We start from the raw sequence: 16230 nt of genomic DNA on the forward strand, positions 1-16230 counted from the left end.
CACACATATATACACATATACATATATGTATATCTATACATACAAACAAACAATTTTTTAAAGTATTTTCAGTCTGATGTGGTGGCACACGCCTTTAATCCCAGCACTAAAGAGATAGAACACAGCCTGGTCTATGTATCAAGTTCAAGACTAGCCAGGACTACATAATAAAACCCTGCCTGAGGGTGGGAGTTTATGACTTTAATCCCAGCAGTCAGGAAGCAGAGGCAGGTGGATCTCTGAGTTGAGGCCAGCCTGGTCTACAAAGTGAGTTCCAGGACAGCCAGGGCTATACAGAGAAACTCAGTCTGGAAAAGCCAAACAAACTCACATTTCTTAGCCAGGTACAGTGACACAAACCTTTAATCACAGCACTTAGGAGGCAGAAAAAAAGGATCTGTGAGTTCAGAAGCCTGGTCTACACAGCTAGTTCCATGCTCTGCTCATCTCCCAGTCACCTCTGAAGGCCGAAACTGTGACAAAGAATGTCAACTGCCTGGTATGCTGTGAACTGAGAAAAAACCTGGACTAGAATGAATGCTATTATCAATGTTTGCCCTGGAAACTCAAGGTGTAATGGTGTATTTGAGCCCTGACATGTGTCATTCCTGACTAGTTTGGGTTATTGGGTTATCACTGCTGTGTTGAAACGCCATGTCCAAAGCAACTTGAGGAGGAAGGTTTGTATTTGGCTTCTGCTTCTAAATCACTGTTCATCACTGAAGAAAGTCAGGACAAGAACTCGATCAGGACAGGAACCTAGAGGCAGGGCTGTCACAGAGGCCATGGAGAAGTGCTGCTTACTGGCTCACTCACCGTGCCTTCTCAGCCTGCTTCCTTAACAACTCAGGACCTGCACTCCAGGGGTGACATGGCTGGACCCTCCCCCATAAATCATTAAGAAAATGCCTATATGCTTGCCTACAGCCTGATTTGCTAGAGGCATTTTTTCTTCCCTCTTTCTTTCTTCCTTTCTTTTTCTCTCTTTCTTTCTTTCTTTCTTTCTTTCTTCCTTTCTGATTTATTTATTTATTTATTTCATGTATATGGGTATATTGTTGCTGTCTTCAGACACACCAGAAGAGGGCATTGGAGCCCATTATAGATGTTTGTGAGCCACCATGGGTACTGGGATTTGAACTCAGGACCCCTGGAAGGGCAGTCAGTGAGTTTAATGGCTGAGCCATCTCTCCAGCTCTAGAGGCAATTTTTCAACTAAGGTTCCCTCCTCTCTGATGACTATGTATTGTGTTAAACTGATATAAAACTAGCCAGCACACTGACCTAAACTAAAGATTCCTGAAATCTTAAGAAACCTTCTAAGACAAGAAGAGAGGCAGAAAACTTTCTAGGCCCCCTCCCAAATCCCTACACGGTCCAGGGCATCTTGTTCTGACATCTCGGTGACAAGGGACTACTCTCTGCTCTATCATCAAGGCCTCCAGTCCTTGCAAGTCAGCCATGACTCCACATTTTGGTCCCAACAAAAACACAGTTAATCTTGAAGCTATGAAGACATTTTATATGGATTCTGAGAGGCAAAGAAAAATCCTTGCACTAAGATCAGCTACCTCTTCTCTCAGACACCACTCTTTTTTCCAACTTGATCCTTGACCACACAAGACCCCACTCCAGGACTCTACTTTTTCCAGTGGTCTGCTAAATTCATGCTCTCTGCTCAGCCTGACAAACCCTGGCTTGCCTTCTAACTGGGAGTCTCCCCTTAGTACTGACCCATCTACAGAAATAAATCAAGCATTCCAGAGACGGAAGAAGCAATGGGAGGACAGTCTAGGAATTTCCCTAGAGGTTGACCTTTGACCAAGGAAGATTTAATTTATAAAGGACCCAAGGAGCCAGGGTATGGAACTGTGTGCCTTTAATCCAGCACTCTGGAGGCAGAAGCAGGTGGATCTCAATGAGTTTGAGGTCAGCCTGGTCTACACAGCTTGGTCCAGGCCAGCCAAAGCTAGAGTCCAAAAAACAAAAAAACAAAAACCAAACAAACAAAAAAAGAAACAACTCTCCCATCACCACTCATGGGGTAGTAAGATGGCTCAGTGTGTGAAGGTGCTTGCTGCCAAACCTACTAATCCAAGTTCTATTGCCAATATTCACATGGAAGAAGAAAAGCTATTTTTACAAACTGCCTTCTGATCTCCATGTATGAAATGTAATGCAAACACACACACACACACACAAATACTAACTTAAAAAATTCAAAAGAGCCGAGCGTGGTGGCACATACCTTTAATCCCAGCACTTGGGAGGCAGAGTCAGGAGGATTTCTGTGAGTTCGAGGCCAGCCTGGTCTACAAAGTGAGTTCCAGGACAGCCAGGGCTATACAGAGAAACCCTGTCTCGAAAAAACAAAAAAAAAAAAAAAAAAAAATCAAAAGCCAATGGCACACGCCTTTAATCCCAACAGTTGAAAGGCAAAGGCAGGCAGATCTCTGGGTTCAAGGCCAGCCTGGTCTGTACAGCAAGTTCCAGGACAGCCAGGCTACATAAAGAAACCCTGTCTCATAAAACAAAAAGCAATAAAATAAAATAAAATCTAAGAGCCATAGAGATGGCAGTGGGTAAAGGTACTCACTGCCAAGACTGAAGACCTGAGTTCAATACCAGGGCCCACTCTGCAGAAGGAAAAGGAAGAAGGGGACCAACTCTTATAGGTTGTCTTCTGACATCCACATGTGTATTTGAACACATGGATAATACCCCCAAAGAAAATATCAGTTTTTTTAATTTTAAAAAGTGTTCTTACTTCCCATTCTGAGTTCACAGTTGGATGCAGGCGACAAGTTATAGTGAGGAGTCCTCACTAGAAAAATGGATTCCAGCTTCCTCAACTCATGCCAGAGCTATACATCCTAAGATGTCCAAACTAGTTCTCACCTTCAATATAGGTAAGATTCTGTCATCCCAAGAGGCTCCAGCGCCTCCAGAAACAGCACAGTATTTGGTGCTTGAGGAAACACGCAGCCCCATGCTCTGCAGCCACTCCTAAGTCTGGGACAGTCAGGGACAACACTGCTGGCACTACCTACCGGTGCTCTGAGCAAGGATAGCTCCTACTCCTCAGGGCAGAGGAGGTAAGGCATTGGCCAGCCCACAGACAAGCAGAGATTCAACAGCACTGAACCATGCACAGACACCAGAAGGGGGGGGGGGGGTTCCTGAATGAGAGAACCAAGAAGGTGACAGGCAAGACCTTAATAAAGTGACTCTCAGTCTCCATTAAAAATCATTTTGGGTGATCCAAACACATGAGAGGGAAATGCTTAGGCATAAAACATAGGATGGTACTGTCTTTCAAAGACAAGCTGGCAAAACCAAGCCATCAGACAGCGACCACATAAGCAGAGAATCGCTCTACCTCTGAGAAAGAGAAAGGACCATGCTAAGAGAAAATTATGCTCAGGGGAAGGACCTAAAGCCACTGCCCACATAGACAAGACTCTCAGCAGAGGCCTGCTAGACCAGAGTGGCCAGAGTCTGTACATGCAACTACCCTCAAAACAAAGTCCAAGATCCTTGGCCACAACACACAGGGGTTTTCCATTTGGCCCCTACTTAACTCTGCCCTGGGCCCCAATTTTTCCAAATGAACACCATCTCCCTGTGTAAACCCAAGTTAGCCTTGAAGCCAAGCTGGGTTCAAACTATTGATGTTCCTGCCTCTGGCACCTGAGCACAATAATTACAAGCATAGGCCACCATCCCAGGACAGCCTACATCTTTTCCCGTGTCTTCTGCCCAAAGCATCTCTTTCTCCATTTGTTTATCCTGAGCATTCCAACTGCTCTTTGCGATTTCATCACCATCTCTTCTGCAAGTGTCCCCTCAGCTCAGAGGTGGAGAGAGAGAGAGAGAGAGAGAGAGAGAGAGAGAGAGAGAGAGAGAGAGAGAGAGAGAACGAACACGCACTAAGCCCTGGGCCAACCCAGAAAGGGTCCATAACTTGGACTAACAATTCCTATGCTCCTGTGAGGTCACTTGTAGGGGTGTATCTCTCATCTCTAAACAGGCCTCATGTCTGTGCTCCTGGAGCCCAGCCCTAGCACAATCAATGTTCACCCTGGCTTGTAGCGTGGATGGGTGGGTGTGCCACTACTTGATCAAGCAAATGAGAGGTGGCTAGCTGTAACCAAAGATCCTTACTCAGGGCCCAAGCTGAACACAACCCCATCAGCACTCCCTACACCACCTAGCACTCTAGCCTAAGTCTGCTGTTCTCTCTCGGGTAGAGCCGACCATCACATGTCAGGAGGCCTCCGCCACTAGGATGATGTTACAGTCTATTTTGAGGGTCACACTGAAGCATCTGTCAGCCAGGACTGCCACACCCTCCATGTGTCATCATAAAAAACTGGGGACATCTCTAGGTCCATAAAGTCAGCCTGAGGAACCCAGATGGCCCTTATCTCAGAGGGGCACCCCTGGCAGGGCATCTCCTCACCCTACCAGACCTGCTCCCTAGGTTCACAGCTCTGGTGACTTGGCAAAGTTCAGCTGAAGCCTATCAGTCTATGCCAGGCTCTTAACTCCTTCACAGAGCCCTCCTCCCTAAACAGGAAGTGCCCAGCACCCTGCCATGAAGCTAATTACCCATTGGAGTCACAGATCCACAGGTAGCCTCCTGGAAACTCATCCCTCACTGCAGTGCCCAACTTTACATCCCCTTATGAAAAGCTCGTCTCAGGCCTACTGAACAGGCCACAGGCTCCCTGAGGACAAGGCTAATCTATTGCTGTCTTTGCTTCTGCTCTATTGTATCTGGTACATTCAGGATGAAAAAACAAAACAACAACAAAAAAAAACCTCTATAAATCCTTGGAATAACACTACTCTGTAGCCCTTGGGAGGCTTAAGCAGCAAGAGACTGCCACTTGCTTGAAGCTAGCTGAACTACAAAGCAAAGCTGTCTCAAAAGGATCCCACCCCAAGCACAGACTAAACCTTTCTGTGAGGGGCTGGAGAGAGAGCTCATCGGCTAAAGCACAGGTGCTCTTCCAGAGGACCTGAGTTTGACTGCCAGCACCCATGTCAGGTAGGTAACTACCTGAAATGCCAGGTCCTGGGGATATGCTATCATATTCTAGCCACCTCAAGTATTGTGCTCACAACACATACACACACACACACACACACACACACACACACACACACACACACACAACTAAAAAGAATAAAATCACTTTAAAAAAACTTTCCGTAAAACCAAACCAGATTAGCTTAGTCTTTTCTATAAAACACTAATAAAAGCACTTCTTTCTGATAAACCATGACAATAAAAAAAAAAAAAGGATCAATAAATACCGTAAGTAGGAACACACAACTCTACAGAAAGATAGGTTTACAGATTCAATGGGAAAATGAGTCAGTCAAGCCCAGCAAGCAACAGGTCCTGCTTTTCTAGCCTCGGCAAACACTCTCCGTGTCTGCCCTATCCTCTGACACTGTGATCTTGTAAGGATGTTCCTTCACACCAACCCAGAGAAGACATGCCATAGCAGTAATAATGGGAAGTCAGCAGCAGCTCAGACACGTGTCTGGGATCAGGCAAGGACATCTGACAGGTAAGGCGATTGTACTTCTTAGGCCCTGCAGCCAGGGCAGGCTACCAAACATCTCAGGGACTCACCCACAAAACAAGTCTATCTATCGTCATTTGCGCCAGTCATTTTCTAGAGATGCTCAAATGAGACAACACAGGAAGGCTACAAAACCAATAGCTATAGCTGCAGTTAATGCTCGTGCCATCAACAAGACCTGAGTCAAAAATATACTTCCAACATTGATGGGAAGAGGCACTGTCTGCCTGTTGGCCTCCTCAAAAGCCAAACCTGAAATGGAGTCTGTACAGAGCCAGGGCTACACAGAGAAACCCTGTCCTGAAAAACAAAAAAAGAAAAAGAAAAACCTGACCTATACTATGTGGCTCATACCAATAACTAGTTATATCTCAGCCACAAGAAGCCTTTCAGGGATTCTAGAAAGTAGCCCTTGGGAATTATATACCCACCCCCTTCTTACTGCTTTAGCTATCTGTCAACTGAAGCAAGCCACTACAGACACACAGACACACACATACACACACGATTTTATAGATTTAAGCCTTCCAGATCAACTCAACAAGTGTATTCAACTGTAAAAGTGTATTATATGTAAAAGTGTATTATATGTAAAAGTGTATTATATGTAAAAGCACCAAGAATAAGCTGGGCATGGTGGCACATGCCTTTAATCCCAGCACAAGGGAGGTTTGAGGCCAGCCTGGTCTACAAAGTGAGTTCCAGGATAGCCAGGGCTAAACAGAGAAACCCTGTCTCGAAACAAACAAACAAACAAACAAACCACCAAGACTAGGTCGGGGAATGACTTGGCTCGGTTGGCAGAGTACCTGCCCCCTGTCTAAGCGGCCCAGGGTGTGATCCCCAGCACCGTCTACACCGGGTGACATAGCACGTGTCTGTTATCCTAGCGCTGGGGGAGGAAAAGCTGGAGGATCGTGAACTCTAGGTCATCTTCCGTCATATAACAAGTTAGAAGCCAGCCTGGGATACATGAAACTTTGTTATTTAAAAAAGGAAAAGATGCAAGCCAGGCGGTGGTGGCTCACGCCTTTAATTCCAGCGCTTGGGAGGCGGATTTCTGAGTTCGAGGCCAGCCTGGTCTACAAATTGAGCTCCAGGACAGCCAGGGCTACACATAGCAACCCTGTCTTGGAAAAAAAGAAAAAAAGGAAAAGAAGCCTGAAAAAAATAGTCTTCGTTTTGTTGAGACAGGATCTCATTATGTAGCCCTGGCTGGTCTGGGATTTGCCATGGAGGTCAGCCTGTCTGCATCAGCCTCCAGCGTTGGAGATTAAAGGTGTGCATCACCATGCCAGGCTTCACCTGGCACAGTGTAGACAACACAACACTCATAGTCGAACACAGCTTTCTTCTGCAAGAGCCACTGACATCTAAAAGGGCAGCTGACGGAATCCAGATCTCTAAATACTCCCCTTCTGAAAACCTGCTCTTGTCTCTCACTAGCTCAGCCCTTATCTGTGAAAAAGGGCCACAGAGAAAAGATCCATTTTCCTCCCTACAAGTTTAAGAAATACACCCATCAGTCTCCCTGAGTCCAACACCACATCTCAGTCAACACTGTAACTATTTTTGAGGTATTTGTTTTAAGAGGTCATTCTCATTGACACTGATTTAAACACATTCAATATGTTTTATCCGATGGTGGAGAGAAATATGAAAGTCTCAAGTCTTCCAGCAAATATAAGTTTTCTATCTGCAAATGAAGCAGATGGGAATGAAAGCTAGAGATGCGACAGATTCCCTTGATTAAAATTCTAAAGTCACTGAATGTTAAGGTTAAAGGCAGTTTAGATGCTCACTGAACTCCCCAGAGTGACTGTGATGAGACTCAAGCCCCAAGATCTACTCAAGTCCAAGGCCCCTCCAAGGCCGGGATGTCACAGTCACTAAGAAAGCATGCAAGGTTCTGATCCCAACAGTCCTGCCCAGACTCAGCCTCTTCTTTGTTTTTTATTTTGTTTTGAGACAGGGTCTGATGAAATAATCCTGGCTGTCCTGAGACTCACTTTGTAGACCAGGCTGGCCTCTACAGAGCTCTGTTTGCTTCCTCCCCACCCCCACCACCCCTTCCCCCACCCCTATGCTGGAATTACAGCCTTGCATCACCATGCTCACTTCAGGCTCAACCTCTAAACCTGGCATTTTGCACACAACAGAAGTGAGACAGTTGTTAGGGGACAAAAGTTATCTAAAAGCTCAAAAACACACACTCAGGTCCACATGAATGCCACTGGTAGGGTTTGCAACTCTCCCATAACAGACCTAAAAAAACTTGTCCCTTAGCTGGGTGATGGTAGTGGTGATCTCACACGCTTTTAATCCTAGTACTCAGGAGGCAGAGGCGGGCGGATCTCTCTGAGTTCAAGGCCAACCTGGTCTACAGAGCAAGCTCCAGGACAGCCAGGGCTACACAGAGAAACCCCACTAAAAAAAAAAAAAAGAAAGAAAGAAAGAAAAAAAAAAAAAAGAAAGAAAGAATGAAAGAAAGAAGAAAAGAAAAGAGGAAAAAAGGAAGGAAAAAAGAAAGCTTGTTCCAAAATAGTTACAGTCACATTCTGGAATAGCTTGGGACACCTGTTTTGTTACAATTACTAGACGGACAAGGAGACTGGAGGAATAAGGAAGAGAAGGAAAAATGTCCACTCTGATGCCTTGTGTTTGCTTAGGTCACCCTAAAATAGGGAGTCTCCCTAATGCTGACTTTAATAAGACCTTCCTAAAGCTGGTCCAACTGGTGTTCAAGTCCTTGGACTGAAAAACAAGTTTATGAGCAGCAAGGTCACCTGACTCTGACTGTGTGTACACTGTTTATCCAGATGACAGTGGCCATCACGGCTTTGAAGAGAGCTACACAGACTCTACTGTCCCTTTGAAGCTTCCTGAAGCCTCTACTTGACTCGGTGCCATAAAAAGGAAGCTCAACTTCCAAAAGGAGGGAAGTCACAAACACCACCTGCTAGCAGGGGAAACCCCACTTGCCCTTTGAATTGTTAATGGAACCTTGACTTCCACCCCTGATCTATGGCGATCTAATTACAATAAGAAAAGAAGTGCCCTAGCTCTACCTACCATGTGCCTACTCTCTCAAAGCCCACTGTTTAAACCAGAGCATGTCTCTAGTCAGAAGAGAGGTAGCCCAGATCCAAGTGGGTCAGCAGGCTAACATCAGTCCCTGATACCAGCTCAGGAGCTTCAAACGCTGACAACAGGGAACATCAGTTCTATGTTGAGGAGGGAAAGGGATAGTAAAGAAGGCTTACCCATCTCTTCCTTTGCTGACAATCTTTACTTCAAAATAGTAAATACCACAGGCTGCTGGGATGGGGTGGGTGGCACGTACAGAGGCTGCATCTTTGTGATTTTTGCCATGACCTGATGTAAGAAGCCAAGGAAGGAATGTCAACACCAGAAAAAACGCAAATGGAGGCCTCCTTTTTCTCTATGCCATGGTAACTTCAACCCTCCCTGGCCAGAAGAAGTTCTTGTACTCTCTGAGGAATAATAAGACAACTGAGTAAACACTTAAACCTCCCGCCTTTAGATCATCTCCACCCCAGAGCAACAGTTCTGACAGAGATTCTGTCCTCCATAACAACACAACAAGGGTAGATACAGGCAATGCCAGTGTGTGACAGACACTGTTGTCTGTCTCTCCAGAATCCTAACAGCCCGTCCTGGAGCCCAGGGGAAGGAAGTGGCAGAAATGGAAGTCAACAACAACAACTTTAGCACACAGCGCCTAGCCCAGTCCGGGATGACTGGCAGCCAGGCAGCCCATGCACTTACTGTGACAATGTTACCATCTCTTTTTGCAAACACGACTGAAACTAAGTCGTGGTGAAGGGCCTAGCATAAGCTGGAGCCAGCTCAGGAAAAAAGGGTGGCCCTGAAGTGGAAGGTCCTGTCCAACACTGGTTTTGGACATTTAATGCAGTTGTCGCTGAGTCTGGTATTTAGGAACAGGGCAAAGGAAGCCGTAAACCCCGGCCTGGCCAACCCCTCGACTCTGGACGTTCCGCTGGGTTAAGGCCCAACTCGCAGAAAACCCGGGCAAAGAAAGGGAAAATGGGCACAGCCTCCCCGCAGACGCTCTGGACTTGTCTCCCAGCGGCCAGACCCGCTGATACCTTTGTAATGGACACGGAGGTTTCCCTGGGAGAGGCCGATGTAGTTGTACTTGTCCTTGGGGCTCCAGGAGCGCGGCAGCGGCGTCTCGTGCTGATTAACCGCAGGGTACAAGCGCTGCAGGCGCCGACTCAGTTCCTGCTCTCCAGGTGACGGTAGCCCGCCCCCGGAGTCCCCACCGGAGGAGTCCCCAGCCTGCGGGTTCCCAGCTCCCGGGTCTGCCGTCGCCGCCGCCATCTTGGAGGGAGCTGCTATTGTGTCACTGGGGGCGGGGTGGAGTGCAACCAGATCTGCCTTGCTCAGCCAATGGGCCGTGAGCATCCCAGGGTCGTAGGGAAACTGAGTCCGCGTCCCGGCAACCTTTCTTTGGACACGACTGTACTTCGCCAGATATAGACTACATATCCCACAATGCATAGCGCTGTAGAAGCCGGACAACCCGGGCTCCTGGAGAACTTCGGGAGATGTAGTACATCACTGCTCACTCACAAGCCAGTACAACGCAGACTCCGAACCACTGAGAACTACCATTCCCGGCTGGTCAAGTGGCCAGACCTCGAAGCTAGCCTTGGTCGTCCACGGTCTCAGTTTATTCTTCTGCCTCAGTTCTGTAGCTAATATCAAATTTGCTGCACTGACTAGTTCTCAGAATACCCCATCCCCAGCTCCAGGTCTACTATTACTGCTTGGCCTTTCTCCAGTGTGATCACGGGGGCGGGGGGCTGGAGGCGTGGCGCAGCTGTGAGCCCGCCCTCAACGCAGAGGCTGCTGGGGGCTGGTCCCTATGGCAACGGACTGTACACTACCGCAACGGCTCTAGGCTGCTTCTGCTCCAAAGTCATGGCCAACCTACAGGAGCGTAAAAGTTTCTCCAAGTCAAGGTAGCACCTGGCCGGGCTGAGGGCGGGGAAGACCTGAATATTTCCAAAAAGAAAAATGACACTGATCGCGATCGCTGTACTGTCTGTTCTTTGGGTAGGACTTCAGAGCTACAGAATCAGCGATACAGTTGTAATAGAATTGGGGCTACTTGTCAATCCAGTAAGAACGTTACGAGCTGCCAAAAGTGCGGGTGTACTTTATCATAGATAGATGATCTTAGCTAAACACTAAAAAACGAAGTGCCAGCCGGGCGTGGTGGCGCACGCCTTTAAACCCAGCACTTGGGAGGCGGATTTCTGAATTCGAAGCCAGCCTTGTCTACAGAGTGAGTTCCAGGATAGCTAGGACTATACAGAGAAACCCTGTCTCGAAAAATCAAAAAAAAAAAAAGTGCCTTATTATAATTATATGTGAAATTCTTGCCACAACTCCTGTATATAAGAAGCATTCAGTGTCTAATGAATGTTGTTTCCCGCCGGCTCATTCCCAGTGGTGGAAGAAGGACGAGAGAGGTTACTTCATTCTCAACTCTAATCTTTCAAGGTCTGCTGCCTTGATAGAAAAAGGCTACAAAGGACAGCCTGTTGTACAGTGAGAGTTCCCGGACAGCCAGGGGTATATGGAGAGACCCATCTTAAAGTAAATGAATTAAAATAGCAATAATAAGCCTGCAGAGGGTCCAAGGACAGAAAATACCAATGTTATGATTGTCCCTGGAGGAAAAAAAAAGTCTACGAGAAACAGGCAGCAGGTTGAAAGAGACAGCTGTTTCCCATCAGAGGCATAATCCAGGAAAATTACTGTCTATGAAAAAAATATGTAATAGGACTGGGGCTGTACCTAGAACATGCCGGAACCTGGTTTGATCCCCAACAACATGCAGAATATGAAACAGAATCAGAATCTTCATTCATTAGGAAGGGAGCACAATGTAATTTCTATGAGCTGAGTTTGATGGTTATGTGAAATATTAATTCACCGTTCGGGTAGTGACACACTATTTCCCTTATAGAGATGCAGTGTGGGTTTTGTTATGTGAAATATTAATTCACCGTTCATGTAGTGACACACTGTTTCCCTTATAGAAATGCAGTGTGGGTTTTCTCCGTCAGACCTTAGAGAGGGTCAACAAGATGGACAGACCAGAGCTTAGCACAGTGGAATGTAAGCAGAACCTGATACAAGAGACCTTAGAGTTTTATATTTCCTTGGAGAATGTTTCTCCTCCTATGGGCTTTTCTCCTTTTGTTCTCATATCCCTGAGTGCTACTGTAATGGGCTGTCTGTGAAGGTCCTTCAATACTAGGAAATACTCCTGAAAAAAACATTGCCTGCAGCCACTTATAACACTGAGTTTTTCAGCACCATTGAGATATAAATATAAATATTTTGCATTCCTCCTTCAGGGTTGGTGTTAAATCACTTTTAAAGAATAGGAGTCTAAGGGGCTGGAGAGATGGCTCAGCAGTTAAGAGCACTGACTGCTCTTCCAGAGGTCTTAAGTTCAATTCCCAGCAACCACTTGGTGACTCACAACCATCTGTAATGGGCATCTGATGTCCTCTTCTGGTCTGTCTGAAGATAGTGACTGTGTGCTCACATACATAAAATAAATAATTCTTTAAAAAGAAAAGGAAAAGTAGTTAGAAATTAAAAATAAACCAATAAGTACCTGTTTTAGGGTTTTACTGCTGTGAACAGGCACCATGACCAAGGCAAGTCTTTTTTTTTTTTTCTTGCCTCAAGTTCATTTGTAAAAACAGCATAGGACACTGGTCATCTGCAAACAGTGTGTAGGGAGGTGTGTCACAGCAATCCGTCTGTCTTCACATTGGCAGGAGCCTTTTCTAAGGCAACTCTTATAAAGTACAACATATATTTGGGGCAACAGGTTCAGAGGTTCAGTCCATTGTCATCAAGGTGGGAGCATGGCAGCATCCTGGAAGGTATGGTACAGGCCGAGCGGAGAGTTCCACATCTTCATCTGAAGGCTGATAGTGGAAGACTGACTTCCAGACATTGATTGAGGCATAGCAGTTTCTGCTGGTAATTCCAGGGCTCAGAAAGCAAAGGGAGGGAGATGGATACCAGGTCAACCTGGTCTCTGATTTTGAGGTAGACTAGGATGCTTAGTGAGAACCGTGTCAAAATCAAGTTAAATTAATGAATGGTTTTTTATTTTGGAAACAGTGATAGTGACTGATCTTGAGAAAAGAGTATTAAGAACCCAATGAGCAGGTTAAGTACTACATCTTGTTGCTCTCCAATATGTGTCTTTAAAAACAACAACAAAAATCAGTATTGGAGACCCAACCTGAACGGCATGCCTATTAGGCAAGTCTTCTCTATATATCTCATTGAGGTGTATGCCCAGTTCCTCTAGTTTGTTTGTTTTGAGAGAGGAATTCACTGTGTACCTGTTTGGCTTGGAACTCACTATGTCGAGCATGCTGGCCACAAAGAAAAATATACCTGTGTCTGACTCCCAAGTGCTGGGATTTAAGGTTTGTGCCTAGCCCAACTCCCTTTCTGCCTTCTATCAGCAGAAGATGTTAGCAAGGTACCCAGGATGGCCTTAAACTTGCAATCCTCCTACCTCAGCCTCCTAAGCAGCTAGGATTACAGGATTACTAGTCCATGACAGTCACAAACACATACACATCAGGTGACACCTGTCCTCTATAAGTTGCTTGTCCACTTGCTTGGTTCATGTTTGTGCAATGTTAAGTGGCAACTAAAAGACTAGGGCTTGGGGTCTCACTGCCCCCTTAGAGTAAGCCTGAGGAATTCTGCAGGACAGAGTTTCCCAACTGAGTTCACATGTTTTAGTAATACTAGTCTTACTTTTTGTTTTTTATTTTCTTTAGGTTTTTGGAAACAAGGTTTCTCCTTGTAGCTCTGGTTGTCCTGGGATTCTCTCTGTAGATCAGGCTGGCCTAGAACTCAGAGATCTACCTGCCTTTGCATCCAGAGTGCTGGGATTAAAGGTGTGTGCCACTAGCACCTGGCTCTAGTCTCACTTATTTTTTTCTTTCAAAGATTTATTTAAGATGGGCACGGTGGTGCACGCCTTTAATCCCAGCACTTGGGAGGCAGAGGCAGGTGAATTTCTGAGTTCGAGGCCAGCCTGTTTTACAGGGTGAGTTCCAGGACAGCCAGAGCTATACAGAGAAACGCTGTCTTGAAAAAAACAAACAAAAACAAAAAACAAACAAATAAAAATTAGCACCCACACAAGTCATTTTAGTCTTTGTAGTATTTTGTTTATCTCACTTTTTGTTTTTGTTTTTTTGTTTTATGTTTGTTTGTTTGTTTGTTTTGAGTCAGAGTTACTCTGTGTAGCCTTGGCTGTCCTAGAAGTAGCTCTGTAGACTAGGATGGCCTCAAACTCACAGAGATCCACCTTCCTCTGCCTCTCAAGAGCTAGCATTGAAGGTCTGTGCCACTACCACCTGGTGCTTAACTAACTCATATTTAAGCTTTACAAAACTGGTGAGAGAAGAATAAGAATTGGCTGTTTCTTTGAGAGAAAATTTCTAAAGAAGGTTAAATGATTTGCTCAAACCTGAGCCTTTTGAAACCCCAGATACCAGGCCCCCAGACTCTTTAAAGCCATTAAACAATGCCCTCTTCTGGACTGTGCCAGTACCTGTACGCACAAGTAAAGCATACAGACTCACAAGCAGACACACACAGAGACAGAGACAGAGAGAGATGAAAAAGGAAGAGAGAGCCATGCCCTGTGGATCTGGGAAGGGTCAGCGGACAGAAGGATCTCCTGTTTATGGGCTCTGTCACCCACCACAGCTTCTTTTCTATGCAGAATAAGTATACAACCTTCAGGAGGGACTCCAGAAGCCAAGGGCGTTGAGAAGCGCAAGCTTTCTCAGAAACGAAGGACACTGGTTAGTGATGCTCTTCTTTTGGGACCCCACAGGACACCCTGTCACCCTCTACAACCTGTCTGTCCCACCTACAACACAAGAGCGTAACCCAGCAGACTAGCTTCTTCCCAATCAGAGAAATGTGACTCCCTCCCAGGAGCCAGGTTCCCCAAGCTCTGGAGGAAGAGGTGACGGCATGTTCATCCTTCCCCCTTATCTGAAAGCCAGCCCAGGCTGTTCTAAGTAGAAAAGACTCAACCCCTTCCATCTGCACCCTTCACTTTGCAACTCAACGTTCGGAAATGGACTTCATTTCATCAGCAGCCTGCTGTGTGTACCGAACACTGTCTGCTGTGACCCAAACCTTTTTGTCTTTATGGTTTTAGGTCTGGTACAGTACTTGAATTCTGTAAATACAAGAACAAGCATGAAAAGAAAATCCAAATGATTTTGAACAAGCGTGTAAAGACACAGTACAGAGTATTTCTCTGTTGGGTTTGGTTCTGAGTTCCAGGTTCCTGTCTTTTAAATTTTTTGTATAGACCAAGCACAATGGCGCAGGCCTGTAACCCTGGCACTTGGAAGACTAAGGAAAATTGCTGTAAGTGTAAAGCCCATCTGGGCTTCATAGTGAGCTCTAAGCCAGCCTGGGCTACATGAGAGAGACCCTTTCTTTTTGTTTTTGTTGTTTTGTTTGTTTGTTTTCGAGACAGGGTTTCTCTGTGTAGTCCTGGCTGTCCTGGAACTCACTCTGTAGACCAGGCAGGCTTCGAACTCAGAAATCCGCCTGCCTCTACCTCCCAAGTGCTGGGATTAAAGGCATGCACCACCACACCCTGCCCAGAGAGACCCTTTCTTTAAAAAGTATTTGTTTAAAAATAAATGTGGTCAGCTAAGAATGGTGGCACCCACTTATAATTCCAGCACTTGGGAGGCTGGAACATGAAGCTCTTGAGTTCACGGCCAGCTTGGGCTGCACAGAAAGATCCCACTCAAAACCCTTTCTCCTTGCCTCTTCCCTTCCCAAAAGGGAAAAGTGCCTTATACCTTACTAAGTATTTTAGCTTTGTTTTGGATTCTCTTTTTCAATGTCTTGGGTCAAACACATGCTAGGAAAGTCCTTTCCACCGAGCCTGCCTCCTTCCTCTTAGGAGCTCTTGTCAATTTGACACAGGGTTGTTGTAATTCAGACCTCAGAGGAAAACATCTTCTTTGAAGGGACTAGAGTGGATAACACAGTGGTTAAGAGCACTTGCAACCCTTGACCAGGGTCCTGTTCCTAACACTGTAAACTCCAGTTCTGAAAGAGCTGATGCCCTCTCCTGACTGCTGCAGACCTCAAGCGTGTGTGTGGTGTACTTACATACAGGCAAAATGTTCATATACATAAAGTAAACACAATTTTTAAACTTAAATATATAAGGGGAGGCTGTGATAAGGATGTAAAGTGAATAAATTAATAAATGAAAAAATATATATTACACAAACACACACACACACATATATGTGTGTGTGTGTGTTTGTGTAATATATATATGCCATATATGTTATGAAGCTGGGAACTGCCAGGCCCCCTGTCTAAGGAGAAGGAGGCAAACATGGACTCTCTAGAAAACACGTTCAGCCACGTAAGGGGACCTTCAGTTCCATTCTGGCCTCAGCCAGCTTCCTGATGCCCAACTCAGTGTAGAGCTGCAGTCCAAGCACTTTTGCTTCCCCCACCCCACCCCCCCCACCCC

The 16230-nt window shown here is 45.8% G+C and overlaps 2 protein-coding genes across 3 annotated transcripts in view; one reads left to right on the forward strand and one right to left on the reverse strand.

Annotated features, from left to right (window-relative positions):
- The window catches only part of Ranbp10 (RAN binding protein 10), a 58758-nt gene extending 48636 nt beyond the window's left edge, over positions 1-10122 (reverse strand). Inside the window, exons 1-2 of the mRNA XM_021220214.1 lie at positions 9728-10122; positions 8861-8972 (exon numbers count right to left, since the gene is read on the reverse strand). Coding sequence (XP_021075873.1) covers positions 8861-8972; positions 9728-10046 — 431 coding nt within the window. The 5' untranslated portion in view covers positions 10047-10122. The remainder of the gene's footprint in view (positions 1-8860; positions 8973-9727) is intronic.
- A 393-nt stretch (positions 10123-10515) lies between these two features.
- Tsnaxip1 (translin associated factor X interacting protein 1) overlaps positions 10516-16230 on the forward strand; it is a 16974-nt gene continuing 11259 nt past the window's right edge. Inside the window, exons 1-2 of one of the 2 annotated variants that reach the window (XM_021220383.1) lie at positions 10516-10606; positions 14431-14512. In XM_021220383.1, coding sequence (XP_021076042.1) covers positions 10566-10606; positions 14431-14512 — 123 coding nt within the window. In that variant the 5' untranslated portion in view covers positions 10516-10565. The remainder of the gene's footprint in view (positions 10607-14430; positions 14513-16230) is intronic. The other variant, XM_021220382.1, reaches the window with a different exon arrangement.

The sequence above is a fragment of the Mus pahari genome, chromosome 20 (genome assembly GCF_900095145.1).
Source record: "Mus pahari chromosome 20, PAHARI_EIJ_v1.1, whole genome shotgun sequence".
In the NCBI taxonomy this organism is placed as follows: Eukaryota; Metazoa; Chordata; class Mammalia; order Rodentia; family Muridae; genus Mus; species Mus pahari.